Genomic DNA, 19864 nt, shown 5'->3' on the forward strand with positions numbered 1-19864 from the left:
CGAGGCTGAGAAGTTGTGTTTTGCCAGTATCTCAAATTTAGTGTCTGAGCCGGGTGGGACTTGACCCCAGGCCCAGCCTTCTTATCCACTGTCCCACAGTACATCTCAAGGAGGATTCGTCTGGAGCTCCTGCCACTTAATGCAGTCTGGGGAGGAGCTGATTGCCAGGGCTTGTGCAAAATCCCTGGGAGGAAGCAGTGTTCAGGAGCCCTGGCCAAGTGCCAGAGGAAGTCTCCCCTCTCCTCAGCTAGAGAGGACTTGATTGGTCTTATCCCTTCTACAAATTCTGGTTGTCAGGTCTGTTTTCCTGTTTCAGGGTTGACATTCCTCTGCTAAGAAGGTGGGGCCTAGAGATCCTCCCTGGAGCTGGGGGAGTGACTCACCCTGAGTGTTACCTGCCCATGGGCTCTCTGCCAGCCTCCCAGAGGGAGCCTGAGGGGAAGCATTTAGATCCACTCTGTTTATTTTTCTTAACCCTTGGTTAGTTTTCTGTTTCTACCCCACTGTGTTACTGAATGCTGACCCCTTTAAAATTCTTGTCAAATCTCCCCGATCCTCAGGGACTTTACAAAGGCTGTGCCGCTCTTTGTGTTTGTGTACTGGTCCTTGGGGAGAAGAAGAAGAAGAATGTGTATGTAGTACAAGAGTTTTAACATTTTTTATATTTATATTTTTAAAAAATAAATTTTAAAAAATTAAATTAAAAAATAAATTTTTAGTGTAGGACAGGTGGGAGGGAGAGAAAATAGATTTTTGCTAATTCAATAAAATAACATTGGACAGGGCAGTGATATGAAGTTTCTGCTTTAGGCCATGTCTCCTTTACAGCCTGGTGAGCAAGTTCTGAATCATGAAGTGGCCAAGGCCTCATCTTTGCATTCATAGTCTGGTTATTTGTTGAGCTTGGGGCATGGCTGAGTAGACACACCTGCCCTGGGTAACCCTGGTAAAGATACACATTTCTCCTTTATCCACCAAAACCAGTATTGAAATAGGTGGTTTCCTGGCTTTACAGCCCTTCCTGGCCCTCTTGGGGGAGGGGGTTGCAGTAAGCTGGGAGGTAAGCACCTCCAGGCTTGTTGGGGCCTCTGGAACCCACCCCACTTGTCTGGTCCCGTCCTGGCAGAGGGTTCGGGTGACTGACGGCAGATGGGCGTGCCAACTCACAGATTCCTGAGACACGCCCTGAAGTGGGGTTCCACCCAGACTGGGACTCTCCGGAGGTGAGGCTGATGTTTAAAAACCTGGAGCCAGGAGAGACCCCTGAGAGTGGGGCAGGCCAGGGCTCCACAGGAAGGCCAGGAGAGCCGGAGGCACACTGAATGAGGTATGTGAGCTGCCCGCCTCACCCAGGCTTGGGGAAGAAAGCCCTTTCTGTTCTTCTTTCTTCCCCTTCACCCTCTGCCGACCTGGCCTGATTCCAGAGACCCATCCTTCCACTTGGGCTCTTGCCTACATGAACTCATCTGATGGGACTCACCTCCAAACTGTAAGATAAAATGTCTGCAGTCCCAACATTTTGAAAGTTTCTTTTCATACTTCAGAAGATCCTTAGTAGATCTTGAACTGACTGGAGCTCTGGTTTGAGATGTGGTATCAATCAGAGATGGGGTGAGCTAGGAGAGTTAGAGTTGGGGAGACCTAGAACTTCTCTCATTAACTCTCAAAATGCCTGCTGTGGTTTGGGGGTGATTTTCAAGCTTTCTTCTCCTCCTTTTCCTCCTCCTCCTTCTCCTCTTTTTCCTCCTCCTCCTCCTCCTCCTCCTCCTCTTCCTTCTTCTTCTTCTTCTTCTCCTTCTTCTCCTTCTTCTTCTCCTTGCTCTTCTAGAGCAAGAGACTAGCATTTAGGAGGCCTGGATTCTGATCTGAGCTGTGCCACTCTAGGTGGGCAACCTTAGACAAATCACTTGACTTAATCTTAGTTTCCTCATTGGCATAATGGGTGAGTGAGGGAACTGGAACAGATAAACAGTACTATCCCTTTCAGTGCTGAGATAACTTAGAGATGCCAGGTGCAGGTGATATTAGCGGGCATCTCACCTGTAACTTCCCCTCCCCAAAAAGAGAAACTTCTTCAGATATAACACCACTGTAAGGGCAAAAGTACCAGATTTAAAATGAAAGAACCTAGGCTCAAATCCTGGTTCTGATGTTTACTACTTCTGTGGCTTTAAATGCCTCTCTCTGGGTCTCAGTTTCTTCAACTGTAAAATGGACCAGTTGATGAGGTCCCATATATAAATCTTATAAACTCTAGGGCTGGCCTTCCCTAGAATCAATGAATTCTGAGTGATTCCTAGGCAATTTATAAATTGTTAGCACTAAAAGGACCTCATGATTGATCTAGTCTAACTCTCATTTTACAGAGAAAGAAACTGAGGCTTAGGTGAAAGGACTTGCCCGAGGACATACAGTTAATAAGTGACAAGGCTGGACTGGAGCCCAGTGCTATTTCCACTGGGCAAGGAGCAGGATTATAACTCCCACCTTAGCATTCAGTCCTCTGCTCCAAGGTAAGAATCTTTATTACCCTCTTCCCTATAAGTCTGCCTTTTTTTCCCCCCACCTCATTCTCCACATCCCTCCTCAGATAGTCCCTACCCTATAGCTAGAGACATTTTAAGATGCTTCCAGTTGACCCATGGAGAGAGAGTGCATAAGATATCTTCATTCCTGTTTTAAAAGCTGCCAGCCCCCAGTGACCATACACTTAGCCTTGGGCTGTGGCCACCAATAAGAGGAATGAGAGGGATGGTCCACTAGCTCCTTTAACAACTGTTGCTTCATCTTACCTGTGTGTCTCAGTTTCCTTATCTGTAAAATAATAATAATAATAATAATAATAATAACTACTTTAAGGTTTCCAAAGCACTTTACGTATTCTACCAGATGAGCTCTATTTTTTTAACAAAATTGTGTATTCTGTGATTCTATGACTTTTGCCCATCCTCTTATTGGCCTTAAACTTGGAGCCCCAGGAGTTAGCACTCACAGACAAAGGGAAGAGAGAGGAGTCTGATTTCTTAGAGGACCCTTCAAAGAGCTTTCAGTTTCCTTTCATCAGAATGGTAACAATCCCTTGGAATTCCCCACAGTTGCTTTTTTTTCCCCTTTTTTAAATAGAGCTCAAAACACTAAGGATAGAGGTAGGGAGGAGATCATAAGATTTTAGTTATAGGCTAGATCTGGAACCCACCCCTTCAGCCTGGCCCCATCCTGACAAGTTCAGGTGACTGATGGAAGACCGGCATGCAGGGATGAGTGACGTTCACTTTGTAAAGTCATTCATTTGAGTGTCACTCATATTTACAAAGTCTACCTTGGTATTGTTAGCTAGTTGGCTTTTGTATAGTTAGTTGGTCTAGTTAGTAGATAGAGTTAGCTGGGTTATTGTTTCAAACAAGTGAGCAAACTTCACTCAATCCCTGGGGAGGGGTGATTTATATTAGTGGGGAAAAATTGGTACCTAGAGAGAAAAATGACTTCTCCCTGGTCATACAGTGAATACAAAGCACCCAAAGACTGTCTCCCAGTCCAGGGTTCTTTCTGCTAGATTATGCTGTCTTTCAGGCTGCTGGCTAAAGCACACTTATTTAGAGGTCTAAATTAGAGTCCTGTATGACCAAGGTGCATTCTGGATTACATATTGTGGTGAGAATTGAGCCTGGAAGCTAGGGAGAAGGGACTGGTCCATCCTGGGGGTTTCCTGAGTTTTGACTCACACTACCTCATTCTGTCCCAGGTGAGTTGCATCCCTTGGGGATCTCTCCATTAGTGGAAGATGTGGCCCCTCCTTATGTTGATGGGTAAGTACTGTCTCTTTCCTTCCTCTTGGGCCCTGTGTGAACTCCACAGTGGGGATGGATAGGGTGACTGGGGAGAGCTGATGGCCAGTGAGTGGTTCTGGGACCAGAGTGTAGATATCAGCTTGCTGCTGTTTGAGTAGAGAATCATGACTTACTGGTGACCTTTTTTATGAGGACATTTGTGCCAATTTCCTTGTCCTTTACTCTCTATCAAAAAAAGTATAAACTTCTACTTCCCTTTCATGGCTCCCAAGCGTCATTTTATTCTTGCTTGTTGGTAATTCCTGGTTTGCCCAGTGCCCAGAAAAATATATTCTCTATTACTCAGTTCTAGAGCCATTTCTGTCTAGGTCCTTTGCATTAATTTGATTTTTAACCAGTAGTATTCAGAAACCCCGATTTACAAGTTTTATTTTGGTATTATTATTTTGTATAGTTGGTAGGTAGTGGTTATTGTTAGTGGTTATTGTTTCAGATGAGAGAATAAACTATAGGTCTCACCCAATTTTCTAGGAATGGATTATCCAAGGGATTTTGGCCTGCTGAAAGAGGTTAAAGCTAGATGAGAGTTAGGGCCAGGAATACACAGCATTACTGAGTTTGTGCAATTCAGTATGTGTGCCTGAGGGCATTCCAAAAGCCAAGGAGAGATTTTTAGCTTCTTCATAGTTTTTGGTTATCTGTGGATCTGCTTGACTTCATTTGCACAGATGATTGACAATATATAAAATTGACTTTCTGTTGAAAGGCATCTGGACTGAAGTCATTACTCCTTTTCAGGCAGGTGGGTAGAAGGTGCTCACAGCTGACCTGACCTATATGTAGGAGGCACCTAGCATATTCCAGAGTTTTGTGGGGCTTTACCTTACCACCTTCATGACTGTTTTTTTTAAAATTTTGTGATTTCAGCACTGCCAGGACTCCTTCATGCCCAGCAGGCCTGTTCTCGGGGGGCCTGCTACCCTCCTGTTGGGGACCTGTTGGTTGGAAGGGCACGATTCCTTAAAGCTTCTTCTACCTGTGGGATGACGAAGCCTGAGACCTACTGCACCCCCTATGGAGAGGTAGGCCCTAGACATACATTCCCTGGTGTTCAAGGAGCAGCAGTTAAGAGGGGGAGAGGGGAGAGTATGCCATTCTTTGAAGATATGATGGGATATGATATAATATGGGGACAACTAGGTGGTGCAGTGGATAGGGCACCAGCCCTGGAATCAGGAAGACCTGAGTTCAAATCCAGCATGGCATAGTCAATAGACAACTAGCTCTGGAGCTCAGAAGAAGTGGGCTGAAGTACTCCCTCTGGCACATGCTGGTTGTGTGACCCTAGGAAAGACACTTAACTTCTCCACTGTTCTCTAAGACTATACATTTCATTGAAGGTGCTGATTTTCTTTGGTAGAGGGAGTTAACTTATCTGGGACTTTCCTATATCAATGAAATCACAGGTCCAGTCTTTATCATTATATCATAAATATATTTTAAACAACATATAATGACATATGATATGATATAATTCAGTACTATATAACATATTAATTTGTAACATACAATTAATATAATTTATGTGATTATGTTGTAAAACATTATTTTGTATCATATGACAATTTGCCAATTTAATTATTGAGCCCTTTCTATTTTGGAAGGCATGAAAGAGAGTTCCTGCCCTTTGGGTGCTTACAATCTAGTTGACAGAGCTAAGATGTGCATCGGTGAAACAGTTGATATCTGCCCTCTGCTGCCGTATAATTCTGGGTTAGGCAAAGTCTTTCTTGAACTCCTGTAACATACAGCAGAAAGGTGTTTCTGCACTTTTCCTACCCTTAAGAAATTTAGTCATAGGATTGTAGATTTAGATCTTCAGGACTCTAGGCCCAGTGCTCTATACATTGTACCGTCTAGCTTGGCTGCCTTTTTTTTTTTTTTAACAGTTGAAAAAACATAGTGATTTGCCCAGGATCACTAGGCTGATAAGGATCCGAACCTGGATTTTAATTCAGGTTTTCCTGATTCTAGGTCCAGTATTCTGTCCACTCACTGAACCACCTAATGGTGCCTGGTGAGTTCCTAGGAGGAGCAAGGTACTGTGTGAGGCTCTGGGGTTAGAAAGAAACAGTTCCTGCCCTGAAGCAGCTTCCGTTTTAGCTTGGTCCAGGGGAAAGAGTGCTGAATTTGGTGTCAGAGGACCTGGGTTCAAATAGTGACTCTACAGCTTTCCACCTATGTGACCTTGGGCAAGTCACTTAATCTTTCCGTGCCCGAGTTTCCTCATCTGTAAATCAAGAGATTGAACTAGGTCACCTGATGAAGTCCCTTCCAATTTTAAATCCACTCATACACGTAAGTAAATACCAAGTCATTTCAAAAGGTAGGCAGTACTAACACTCGGGAGCGTCGGGTAAGGTTTCTTGTAGGAGGTGGCAGCTGCTCTGTTTTGCAGGAAGATAGGGATTTCTGGAAGCAGAAAGAAGTCTTCTTGGAGAATGTTTTCTTCTATTTGCACTTGTGCATTTTCTCCTATCATGTTCACAAAATTATCTTGGCTGTAGTTTCAGTCTTCTCTCATTGCCTTCTCCCAACTACCAGCGATACTAGGCTCTTCATCAGTTGGAGCTATTCGATGGCCGATTTCTCTCTTTATCTGTTGGTGACCGTTTCCACGCACCCTCCACATAGGCAAGGACGGGGAGAGGAGGAGCCCAAATCGGTTGACTTTGTTCCCTTGCCAAAGTCCTGGTGAAAGGTCTGATGGAGTTGTTGCCCAAAGTGAAAACTTAGATCTTCCGTGGATTTGTGTTATAAAGGAGGTCATAGGTTTAGAGCTGGAAGGGATCTGGAAGGTCATCCTGTCCAACTCGCTCATTTTACAGAGGAGGAAACTAAGGCGCAGAGAACGGCGCATGATTCACAAGGAGAATTCCAAACCTGAGTCAGCTGACTCGACATCTTCTATTCTTCATACTATTCACATTAGACTCTTTTCCATCCCCAAGACCAAGCCTTATGGATGCCTGCATACCCAGTTGCTTCTCATGGCCCTTGGGAACACCCTAGTTATTTTTATTTACAGACGCTACCCTCTGCCTTTTGGCTAGCAATTTTAGAGGCCTCCATTTGGCTCAGGGAAGGATAGAGTTGGGTAAGGGAGCAAGCCTCCAGGCATTCAGCTGGCTGCAGCAGGTATCGGGCGAAGTTTTTCTTTAGGGAGTAGATTACTTCATAAGGACCTAGGAATTCATTCAGTGGGTTTGGCTTTCTAGGCAAAGCAGGTCAGCTGCTTCCCCTCCCCACATCCTCCCCCAGGCAACAGCCCTCCCGCCGCCCCCTGAGAATCGTGTGAGACTCGAGGAAATCGTTGCCTTTTCACCCTCCTTATGAGTAGTCAGAAGGAAGGAGTGAGGAAATGAGAGGAGGTCAAAGATCCTGCAAGCCTGTGATGCATCTTGCCCTTCTTCCCCTTTCCCTCGTCTTTTCTTCTCTCTGGATGGACCTTTCTCTTCCTGCAGACCTGATGCCTTTTGCTTCACACCCAGACTACCCTCTGCCTCTGATAACCAACCCTTCTGCCCGCATTGCCTCCAAGTTGCCCCTTTGGGAGCCAAATGATGTTTGCAAGAGAAAATTCTAGACTTTTATAACTAAGGGGATGGCTAAATCTCAACTCTCTCCCTGTGTGACTGAGCGACATTGATTTTATGGACCTTTATGAACATGGGGGAGTAGGTGGTGTGTGGTATGTAGTGGAAGGAGCATTCTGGAGGTAGAATCAGCAGACCTAGGCTTAGATCCAAATGCTCCCCATTTATTAGCTCTAAGACTCTGAGCAAGTCACTTCCTCTCTCTGACACTCAGTTTCCTCATCGACAGAAGGAAGGGGTCAGACAATTTGATCTCAGATCTCTTCCAGATTTAACTTCTTGTGATTCTTGTTCAAGACGCGTTATTGGGTCCTAGCTTTTCTGCTCATTTTCTTTGTGGTGCTAGACAAGTCCCTTAGCCTTTCTGGGTCTTGGCTTCCTCTTCTATAAAATGAAGGTGTTGGACCAGGTCAGGGGTTCTTAAGCCTGGGTTCCTGAACTTGTTTTTTTTTTTTAATATTGATAACTGCATTTACTAAAACTAGTTTTCTTTGTAATCCTTTGTATTTAATTTGTGCATTTAAAGACATGATTCTTAGAAGGGGTCCAAAGGCTTCATTGTATTGCCAAAGGGGACTATAACAAAAAAAAAGTGAAGAACTGCTGGATGACTTCTATGAGGTCTTCCAGCTCTAAAATCTAGTGTTTTTATGAACTAAAGATCGAATAATATCTAATTTCCTTCCTTCTCTCCACTGTCTGTCTCTTCTTTTCTTTTTTTGGGCTAGGCAATGGGGTCAAGTGACTTGCTCAGGGTCACACAGCTAGTAAGTGTAAAATGTCTGAGGGCAGATTTGAACTCCGGTCTGACCTGACTGCAGGGCTGGTGCTCTATCCACTGCACCACCTAGCTGCCCCAGTCTCTCTTCTCCTTGAACTATCCTTTAGCCGATTTTTTTCTATCTCCCACCCTTGGCACCTACCTCACAGGACTGTTGTGGGAAACAAATGAGATAATGCAGTTATCCCCTCCACATCGAAGGGGTTAGGGGTGCAATGAACCCATGATCTGGAAAATCCACATAAAATTTTTGGGCCATTCCTTTTTACCAGAGAAGAAATCTGAATTTTTCTTTTTTTTTTCATGGGGTGTTTACAGTACCTTATTATAAAATTTGGGTTGATACATTATAATACCATACATATATATTACACATTTATGAGTTTCTAAACTTTTTCTGTGTTGTCTGTTGGCGTTTGTGTGTCGTCTGTGGCTTCTGCAAAACTCCCCCAAAATTCCCATTTAATTTCTGATGCTGACCTGCAATATATCAAAACCGCAATGGGAAGGGTTGGGATATGGAAGGGTTAACTGCATTTGTAAAAAGTTCTTAGTATGGTGTCTGGATCATGGTAGGCACTCTATAAAAATACTTAGATAACTTCTTTCTTTCCTTTCCCTTCCTTTCCTCCCCACCCCCCATTAACTGAATTTTATCTAAGGCTGACTTTGAATGGGGCCAATCTTGGAAACAGAAACATCCCCCTCTGCACACACTCTCCCTTAACTCTGTATAGGCCATTCTTGGTGGTTTCTCAGCAGCAACAGGGGCTATATTTTGTGGGAAAACCATGTGTACTCTGACATCTAAGTCCTCTGTTCTAGCTCTAATTTCAGACTTTAGTTTTTTACTAAGTTTGAAATAAGAGAATTGGGGTGATATAGTGGGGCCTCAGAGTCCAAAGGATCATCGTAATGTCTCAGAGGAGGAGATGAGACCCTCAGTGGAGGACAGTACTAGTGATAGCTCAATGCTTAGCAGCTGAGGTACCACTGAATCATACCTTTCCCTGGATAAGGGTATCTCAGAAATTAATTTCTGGGAATCCTCCCATATACCCTCGGTCAAAATCTCTGCAAAATGTCCTGATGTATTTTTTTTTTCTGGCATGCAAACATGAACCTAGTATATCTCAAGCCTATTGTCAAATTGCTAAGTGTTGCTGGTGTTGCCCATTCTCCTCCTTGTTGGAGGGCTGTGCAGAGTGAGGTAAGAAGGAAAGAAGGAATTGTCTCTCTGGGACTCAGCTTCTCTGTGCCCTGGGTGTGTGTGGGAGGAGTGGTTGCACTCTAGGGAGACAGTGACCTCAGGAACTGGAGTTCCCCCAAACTCCAATTTCTCTGAATCCTAGGTCTTGCATGCCATCTCTCTCTACAGCCCCTACTTTTCCTGGCAGATCTTCTATGCTGATTAAAAGCCCATCAGTCTGTAATTCAATGGAGAATTTGCTTCTATTGGTGGTGGTTCATGTTGCAAGATGTCCACCCTCCTGGGCACTGTCTTTCCTTGGCTGTCTGTAGCTGTCTGGGTTTGGGGCCAGTCTGTTTCAAGCCAAAGTATCCAGGCAGCTGCAATTCCCACAAGGCTTAGCTCTTAGGCATGCACCCAGTTTTAGTTAATTGTTTTCTTCCGTGGCCTGTAAAGGCACAGGATCAAGGGACCTTTGAAGTATCTTTCCTAAAGCCACAGCAATGTGGCTCTCCTCACCTCCCCCCACTCCTTCCCTGCCCCAGCATCAGCACAGGATTTTAGATTTAGAGTAGCCCTTTATATCAATAACAAAACAAAACAAAACAAAACAACCCAACTTGCATTAGCCAATCCTGACAGATATTTCTTAAGTGTTTGTGTTCAAGGCCCAGGGATGCATCAGTTCAACTGCAGTGGGTGGCAATCTCTCCTCATGTATCCTTCTGAAATAATACCCATTGTTCTCAACCTTTTCTAAGTTCCTCCTCACTATTATTTACCTCATCCTTTTAGGACTTTGTTATTTTTACTTTAAGGTAATAGATAGTTAAGGTGATAGAATGACTCTACTGGTATGTTATTTGGGTTCAATATTCTAGGAGTCCCTTTCCCAAAAATAGTGGTGAGTGACTTGCTCAGGCTCACATGACTAGTAAGTATCTGAGTCTGGATTAGAACTCAGGGCCTACCTGACTCCTTGGCCTGTGCTCTATCCACTACACCACCTAAGCACTGTGTTTTAACAGGATTCTTCTAGAGACAATGCCCAACTATTTTTGATGTAAGGAGTGATTCTAATGTCGGGAAATTCAAATTCCCTGTGAGGTATTTGGAAGGGATCAATGGGACCTTGCATTCCTCTTGCTTCATACAACCTGTCCATGCACAGAGCTATGGCGGAGACCTAATATATCTTTGTCTGTACTTATTCTTAAAAGATTTCTGAGAAGAAAATTCCCAGTTTTCTTGTCTTCCCCATTACCTGGTGCATTAGTCCCTCATCGGCTCCTCTTAGATCATCAGTTGAAGGATTGGGGGTGTTTATCCTAGAGAAGACTGAAGGAGAGCAGGACAGATGCCTCTATTATGTGGGAGGGGCTCGACCTGTTCTACTTTACCCCAGACTATAGAACAAGCAGCAATGGGTGGGGCAAGCTGTGGACAATCATATTTTTGTTTCTTGTAATTTTTCTGTTTCTTGTATTTTGCACCTTTCTAACAATTACAGCTAGCCAGAAGCGGAATGGCATGGCTTAGGAGGCATTGGTCCCCACTCAGCAGAGACTTAAAGCACAGACTGGGTGACCCGGGAAGTCTGTTATTCAGAGATGAACTGGGCCCGATGGGCTCTGAGGTCCTTCTTGTCGTGAGATTTTGTGGTTTGGCCGCATGTAGGACTGCTATGAGCCACGTGTGCAGCTCTTCTCTGGGGACCAGAGCAAGGTCTTTAAGAGCTCACTCAGACAATTTCTGCTCCACCAAGTGGCCCTTTAACCACGCTGTGTTTCTTCCCCCAGTGCTGTGTTTTGTGGTGAAGCGCACTTAATTATCCATTTGCCTTAACAGCCTGAGGCAGGGATTCTGAGCAGCCTAATTAGATGGTGTGTAAATAAAACAGCTGTCCTTTCCCTTTATCTCTTGGAAGCAGGCTGACAGGGACTGTGGATGTCAAAGTACTCCACCATTTGAACAGAATTCCATTTAATTCAACAAATACTCACTTAGTACCTATTTATGTATTTATGTGTATTTTCATTTATAGAGGGATACAGAGTTTAACTATGCCCTCCTGGAACGTAGTGTCTTAGGGGGAGGAGACTCATATGTGTCATTAGTTCAATGGATTCTTGAGTCCTTCCCTATGGGTATACCCAACATGGGTACAGATCCAGATGGCAACTTCTTGCCCAGAGGGAATCTTATCTATGTCTTTCCATTAACCTTCCATAGAGGATTAATTATTTTTATGACGAAAAGGAGCCCTTTCCCTAGATTTAAGAACCACACAGATAACATTAATACAAAACAACACATGATAATGATAATGTTCAGTTGTTTCAGTCTTGTCTTCATGACCTCATTTGGGGTTTTCTTGGCAGAGAAACTGGAGTGATTTGCCATTTCTCAGTGACTAGGTTTCTTGATCTATAAAAGAGGGGTAACACTTCTTATAGGACCAACCTCACAGGATTATATACATATATATATATATATAGGCCTCTCATTTTCAAGCCATTTTTCAGTCGTATCTGACTCTTCATGACCCCATTTGGGGTTTTCTTGGCAGAGATACTGGAGTGGTTTGTCATTTCCTTCTCTGATTTTACGGATGAGGAACTGAGGAAAACAAGGTTAAGTGACTTGCCCAGGGTTACATAGCTAGTGTCTAAGGCCAAATTTGAACTCAGGAAGATGAGTCTTCCTGACTCCAGGCCTAGCACTCTATCCACCATGCCACCTAGCAATGATAACAGCTGATATTTACATAGTGTTTTGAAGCTTATAAAATACTTTATATTGGATACGTTATCCAATTTGATCCTCACAGTAACAGTTGTTATGGTGCCCATTTTACAGATGGGGAAACTGACAGAGTAGTGAAATAATTTACTTATGGTCATGTAACTAGTAAATGTCTGAAGTAGAATTTGAACCCAGGGCATTGTAGGCATGAGATATAAGATAAGGAAATATACAGAAGTGTGAAAACATCAGATGTATTTGGGGACAGAGAATAAGCCAGTCTGTCCATTGCGCAGGGCATAAAATAAGACTTGAAGAGTAAGTTGGCAGTAGACTATAGAAGGCCTTGAATGAGAGACAGAGAATCTTATACATTATGCTGTTATTGTTCAGACATGTCTGATGCTCTGTGATTCCATTGAGGTCTCTTGGCAAAGATATTGGAGTGGTTTATAATTTCCTTTTCCAACCCATTTTACAGATGAGGAAACTGAGGCAGACCAGGTTAAGTGACTTGCTCAGGGTCACACAGCTAGTAGGTGTCTAAGGTCAGATTTGAACTCACGTCTTCCTGACTCCAGGCCTGGCTCTCTATCCACTATGTCACCTAGTTGCCCCATATTCTTCAGTAACCAATAGGAAACCAATGCAGATTTTTGCAGAGGAATTACATGCTCATGTCTACCTATAGGAAATATTATTTGGGTAGAGTTAAGAAGGATGGATTGAAGAGGAGAGGGAATAAAGATAGAAAGACCCAATTGCAGTTATTTAGGCAAGAGGTTATGAAGCCCCTTGAGCAGCTAGGTGGCGCCATAGTGCATAGAGAGCTCAGCCTGGAGTCAGAAATACTCATCTCCCAGAGTTCAAATCTGGCCTCAGACACTTCCTGGCCATGTGACCCTGGGCAAGTCATTTAACCACATTTGCCTCAATTACCTCATCTGTAAAATGAAGGAAATGGCAAACCATACCAGTATCTTTGACAAGAAAACCCCAAATAGGGTCACGAAGAGTCAGACATGGCTGAAAAAACACCTGAATAATGAAGTCCCATACCAGGATGGTAGAAATGGGATGACGGAAGAGAGGAAGGATCTGATGAAGTGGAATTATAGAGGCAGAATCAATAGGACTGGATGAATGATTAGATATAAGAAATGAAAGAAAAATTCACATGCAATGCCAAGGTTTATAGTACACGAGAGCCTGGAAGAATGGTGAGGCCACTAATAGGAACAGAGAAGTCAGAAAGGAAAGCGTATTTAAGGGGGAAAGACATAAGTTTGACTTTGGAAATGCTAAGGGGTGTGGGTTGCTGCTTAGCTATCCAGGTGGGAGGCAGCATGTGGTATAGTACAAAGATTGCTGCATATGGAGTCAGAAGTCCCAGGTTCAAATCCCAGCCTTGTCCCTCACTTCCTGTGACTTTGGGTAAGTTACTTCCTCTCTACATAACCGTTAAGGTCCCTTTTGATTCTATATCTGTGTTCCTATATATGTTTGAGGGAAGTTGGATATACGGTCCTGGAGTCTTTGTAATAGAAGTCAAAGATAGCAATGAAAACTTTGGGAATCATTTGCGTGGAGGTGATAGCTTTAGTCACTGGAGTGAAAGGGATTACCATGAGTAGGGAGTGAGAAAAAAAATGGTTGGGATCAGAACCTCAGAGAATACCAACCTTCAGGGTTTGGAGAAAAAAAGATGAGGAAACAGTAAATGAGACACAGAAGGAACAGGGTTAAACAGGGAAATTAGGAGGTTAAACAGGGAAATCTGATATCTTTGAAGCCAAGAGAGGAGAAAATATTCGGAGGGAAGTTCAAAAGTACTGACTCCTATAGAAAAGTCTAGTAGGAGGAAATCTGGAAAAAAAAAAAAAGGTCATCGAATCTGACTAGTGGGAGGCTGTTAGTGTCCTTTGAGACAGAAGTTTCAGAAGTGTTTTGGGGCAGCAGTCATATCTCTAGAGGCTGCAGTTGTGAGGAAATAAAGTTAGTAATGTAACAAGTTTTGGGGAAAGAAGTAATTTTTTATCATTAACTTTAAACAAATACAAACAATTTTAATATATAGAGAACAAAAAAGAGGATTGCACATGAAACTGTGAACTCATATAGTTTGTTTCAATAGTTTATATTAACTTTAACATGGTAGTAACCAAATTACCCTGATTATCTGTGATTCCTTCTGAACATTTTAGAAGGGGCCACAAAAGAGACATTTTAAAATGCCCCTTTGTGTGTTTAAAAAAAAAGTGTCATTGACACTTTTTTCTTCCTTTTTCTTCTTTATTTCTGCGTCATTAGCACTGCCTGCCAATAGCCGCTGAGCAGATCAATAAGTGGCTATGTCTGAAAATGTATGCACATAGACAACTTTTTCCAGAAGTCTGGCAGTTTAGGGAAAGAAAGGAAAAGATTAGTAGCTGGATCAGGTAGAAGAAGGGTAAATGAAGGACTTTTAAAGAACAGCTCTGATCTAATCCTGCCTTCCCTTTCTCTCCCCTTCTCCTTCTTACTCAATGAAATGATGTCTTCATTCCAGAGCTAACCTTACATGTAGATCGAGTAGGTGGTTATTTATAACATGATCTGCAGAGAATACAGCCTGTCCAAAAATATTCCTCCCTGCCCCCACCATCTCTCACCTCTCGCTGAATGTCTTGAAGTCCCCATCATTAGAAATGTATTCGTTAGTTTTAGGGGATTATATTTCTTCAGAAATGTCTTGTTAAAAATAGGAACACCCCAGGAAAGGTAATACAGGGCATCCCAAAAGTCTTAGTGCAACTTTCAACCCTAATAACTTCAGAAGTGGAAATGCTTTAAAAAAAAAACCCTTACAAAAGTATCATTTTAAAGCTTAGTTGTTTAAATTTCTTTTACACTTATTTAGCTTTCTCAATTTGAAAAATGCATTTTTAATTTTAATTTTAATAAGACGAGACACCCTGTCATTATGCATTGTATGTATGACAGTTTATGGATGACACTTTCTCAGACTGGTGAATGGGTAGAGAAGGCCCTTTTGCTCAGCCACCTCAGTCATCTGATTTAGCTCGCTGGGACTTTTTCTTATGGAATCGCATCAAAACTGTCATGCATCATCAAAATCTTGTTTTTTGGATGATCTGGAGGCTAGAATTACAAATCCAATCCTATCAGTCATTCAACAACAACTGATGAAAGTTTTTACAGGCTCAAGAATTGACTAGAGCAATGGATATAGCACAAGACCGTGGGTATGTTGAAGTATAATAAAGCATCAATATTTGAAAGTTTTACATAATTAACCTTTCAAATATTTTTTTGTAAATTTGTAGCATTTATACTTCTGAGGTTATTAAAGCTGAAAACTACACTCAGACTTCTGGGATACCCTATATCATCATCATCATCATCATAATTAGCATTCATGTAGTGCTTACTGTGTGCCAGTTGGTCTCTAGGTGGCGCCATAGTGCACAGAAAGCTAGGCCTGGAGTCAGGGCTCATCTTCCTGAGTTCAAATCTGGCCTCAGACACTTACTAGCTGTGTGACCCTAGGCAAGTCACTTAGCCCTGTTGACCCCAGTCTCCTCATCTGTAAAATGAGCAGAAGGAAATGGCAAACCACTTCAGAATCTTTGCTAAATGGAGTCGCAAAGAGTTGGACATGACTGAAATGACTGAATAATAATGTGCCAGGTACTGTGTTAAGTGCTTTACATACATTATTTCATTTGATCCTCACAACAACCCTGCAAAGTAAGTGCTGTACCATTTTACAGTTGAGAAAACTGAGGTAAATGGGAGGAATCAGTCTTTTTATAGTGTAATAAGGATTAAACAAACTAACTTGCTGCTACTTTGGAAAGGTTGTTCAGAAAATGGGACGTAAGATAGATAAGTTTTGATACAGGTTAAGGAAAGATAATTTTGGAGAATAGGTGTTGCTCTTGAAGGATAACCCTGGGAGGTGGTGCTAAATCAGGAAAAATGGCAAGCGTTGGGAGGTGGGAGATCACAGGTGACAAACTCAACTCTATTTCCTGGTAGATAAGCCAAGGGACTCTGAAGGACCTTTCCAGTGACTGCTGTTCTGGGCCCTTGGTTGTTTGGTCTTCTGTGTCTTCCACATTGGGTTACCATGGTGTAATGGAGAGAACACCATACTAGTAAGTCAGAAGGTCTGGATGTGAGTCCCGGTTCAAGTCTGCCATTTACCAGGAGTGTGACTTTAAGAAACTCATTCTACTTTTCTGAGCCTCAGTTTCCTGTCCTGTAAAATGAGAAGATTGATCCCTCCCACTTCTAATCCAATTGAATCCAACAAGCATTCATTCAGTGAACTGTTTCCTTTTCCCCCTTTGTACCCCAGTGCCTAGGACAATGCCTGGCAAATTTCAAGCACTTAGTAAATGCTGCTTAAATCATTGAATTATTGGCATGGTGTTGGGTGCTGGAGATACAAAGACAAAATGAGGAAAAATTCCTGCCCTCTTACATTCTCTTACCTTATTCTCTTAATCTTACATTCTCCTAGGAGAATATATCCTGTATGATTCTGTGAGGTCCTTGAGGCATTGCTGTGTGTCATTGAAAAAGGCGATGGCCTCTTAATCAATCCTTGGAGATTTTAAAAGACAAGTATTAGAGACCTCTCTCCTCTCCATCTTTTTCTCTCTGTTTGGACTGGGAGGTGGGACTGCCAGCCCTGGGGCCTGTGATTCTAGGATTACTTCCCACTGATTGTATGTCCTTGAGAGAAGCTGGTCTGGGATTATCTGAGTGCTAACCACCACCCCAGCAAGGCCTGGAATGTGAGCTGAGAGGGAAGAGGGTAGAAGGGTGGTGTGGAGACAAGGGCTTATTCAGATAAGCCTTAAGGAAGAAGATAAAGTTGAAGTGCATTGTGATAATGTTGTTTTTAAAAAAGTAAAATGGCATACAACTCATTCTGAATTGTTCTTCTGAACCTTGTTAGAGTTACTTGGCTGTGTGTTAGTTAGTGTGACTCGGCTGTAATGTTGATTCTATACTGCAGGTGTGGACTCCCTTCCTCAAATGCCATGCTCTCTGCTTCTCTTACCTTTACCCCCCAACCCCATCAAGGATCTGGTCCTTCAGTCCTCCATTTTTATCTTAATAATTATTTTGCCATATTGCCGATAGTGCCTGAGACCCTCATTGTTGGAATTGGAATGGGGGAAGGTCATAAAATATTGGAGCTGGAAGAGATCTTACAAAGAATCTGGTTCTGGCTCCACTCAATTTGACGATGGAGATCTTGAGGGTGGGAGCCCATGTTCCGTTTCTATGAGAACTGGACTTCCTTAAAGCCTGCCACCATTTCTTTTCAGTCTTGGGACACTAGCATAACGATTTATTTTCCAGATTGTCAGTGCCCTTTCTGTGGGTAGATCAGGGGTTCTTAACTTGGGGTCCACAGAACCCCAAGGTGTCTGGTGGGTAGATTTCATGGATTCTTTGAACTTGGACAGGGGAAAAAGATACTCATTTTCATTAAACTCTAACTAAAAGTTAGCATTTTCTTCTATTATGAATGTAAGGCAACACACCATTAATCTGAGAAGGGAGGCCTTAGGTTTCACCAGACTGCCAAAGGGGTCCATGGCTAACAAAATGTTAAGAACCCCTGGGGTAGAGGTGGTTAGTAACTTGGGTCCCTAGCTTGACTTCAGAAGGTGGCAAGGCTAAGTGTAGCCAGGAACTGCTTCCCTTAACTTTTCCTAGTCCAGTCTACAGCTTAACATTAAGTATGAAAGAATTGAGTCTCCATTGGGCATTTTTCCTTCATTTCCTCACCCCTCTCTTCTCCCTAGCTCCTGCTGTGGGCTTGGTAGCTGGTCAGCCCACTGAGCTTCCAGAAAGCTTCTAGGTGAGGGAGCAGCCAGAGACCTTCCAGCTGGGGGCCAGTTCAGGGCCAAACTAGCCAGCCTCTGCATGTGAAATTGATAATAATGATGTGTTGGTGAAAGGCATGGGGCTGGGGGCGCTGCAGTCCTGCCAGGAACAGAGCTGGCCAACAGACCGCAGAGAAGTGAGGCATCTGCAGTATGCTAAGGGACAGTTTCCATGTCAGAGGCTCTGGAGGAGGAGTGCAGGGAGGAACATGTTGGCATACACATGGAGAACCGACATGTGTAGTCTGTGGGAGGCATGCTCACCTATACGTTTGTTCTGTAATGAATCCAGCAAATATTTATTGAAAGCTCTGTGTTCATATGTACATATCAAAAGATCCAATCCTGTCCCTCTGGCCCTGTGACCTTGAGCAAACGTAAATTATCTGGGCCTCAGTATCCTCATCTCTAAAATGAGGGATTAAACATGATGGCCTCTAAAGTCTTATGCTAGTGGGGCAGCTAGGTGGTACAGTGGATTTGGAAAGACCTCAATTAAAATCTGACCTCTGACATTTACTAGCTGTATGATCCTGGGCTAGTCACTTAACCCTGTTTGCCTCAGTTTCTTCATCTGTCAAATGAACTGGAGGAAGAAATGGCAAACCTCTTCAGTATCTTTGCCAGGAAAACTCCAAACTGTGGACCCCAAGTCAAGAACCCCTGATCTACCCACAGAAAGGGCACTGACAATCTGAAAAATAAATCGTTATGCTAGTGTCCCAAGACTGAAAAGAAATGGTGGCAGGCTTTAAGGAAGTCCAGTTCTCATAGAAACGGAACATGGGCTCCCACCCTCAAGATCTCCATCGTCAAATTGAGTGGAGCTAGAACCAGATTCTTTGTAAGATCTCTTCCAGCTCCAAGCTATCAATTACAAAGAGTCAGACACAACTGGAACAACTGAACAACAACGGCAAAAAAGTCTTATCCAGTTCTGAATCTCTGATCCAGTGAATAGAAACTAACCAGAGAGAGAAACCGAGGCAGAGGGACAGCAACGACAATTAGCATCTGGGGTTCATGTGAATCGATGTTTCTTAGTGAGTCTATTTTGGGGCCTCTAACCTGTCGTCTAATTGTCAACCAGAGCTACTTAAAATACCAGTTCCAAGCCTGTTAGCCAAAGACTGAAGTAACCCCTTCTCATCCCTGTTACTATGTTAAGAGGTGCACAGTTGGCGATCTCTTTGGGTTATATGATCTGTCTGGGGACATGTCTACAGTGCATGTGAAGGTGTGGGGCTTTCCCCTTCCATCACTCAAACTGTCTGGGCTGCAATTTCTTCATCTCTAAAATGAAGGGGGTGTGTGTGTGTGTGTGTGTGTGTTTTTATCCGTGTGGGAAGATGCACCCTGCAGGCAGGGTGCTGGCTAAGGCAGCTAAAGGGCACAGAAGATAGAGTGCTGGACCTGGAGTGAGGAAGACCTGAGGTCAAATCCAGCTGCAGACACTTACTAGCTGTGTGACCCTGCGCAAATCACTTAACATCTATCTGCCTCAGTTTCCTCATCTGTAAAATGGGGATATTAGTAGCACCTGCCTCCCAGAATGCTTCTGAGAACATAAATGTTTGTAAAGTACTTTGCAAACCTTAAAGTGCTATGTCAATGCTATTATTATTAAATTTATATTATTATTAAGTTGTAAGAGCAGAGGGTTTTGCTGCTTCAGAGCCCATGTCTTAGCTCAAGTAAGGCAGGGGCTGGGATGGGGAGATAGCCCTCTGACCTCTACATGGTAGAGGACTTTGCTCAGCTTTGGCCCATATCTGGAGAATTTCTTCCCCTGTATT

At 43.2% G+C, this 19864-nt stretch overlaps 1 protein-coding gene across 2 annotated transcripts in view; it reads left to right on the forward strand.

Annotated features, from left to right (window-relative positions):
- Positions 1 to 1182: 1182 nt before the first annotated feature.
- The window catches only part of LAMB3 (laminin subunit beta 3), a 66301-nt gene continuing 47619 nt past the window's right edge, over positions 1183 to 19864 (forward strand). Inside the window, exons 1-4 of one of the 2 annotated variants that reach the window (XM_027871550.1) lie at positions 1183 to 1327; positions 2367 to 2513; positions 3743 to 3806; positions 4716 to 4870. In XM_027871550.1, coding sequence (XP_027727351.1) covers positions 3782 to 3806; positions 4716 to 4870 — 180 coding nt within the window. In that variant the 5' untranslated portion in view covers positions 1183 to 1327; positions 2367 to 2513; positions 3743 to 3781. The remainder of the gene's footprint in view (positions 1328 to 2366; positions 2514 to 3742; positions 3807 to 4715; positions 4871 to 19864) is intronic. The other variant, XM_027871549.1, reaches the window with a different exon arrangement.

This window comes from Vombatus ursinus, unplaced genomic scaffold (assembly GCF_900497805.2).
Source record: "Vombatus ursinus unplaced genomic scaffold, bare-nosed wombat genome assembly UNPS02014798.1, whole genome shotgun sequence".
In the NCBI taxonomy this organism is placed as follows: Eukaryota; Metazoa; Chordata; class Mammalia; order Diprotodontia; family Vombatidae; genus Vombatus; species Vombatus ursinus.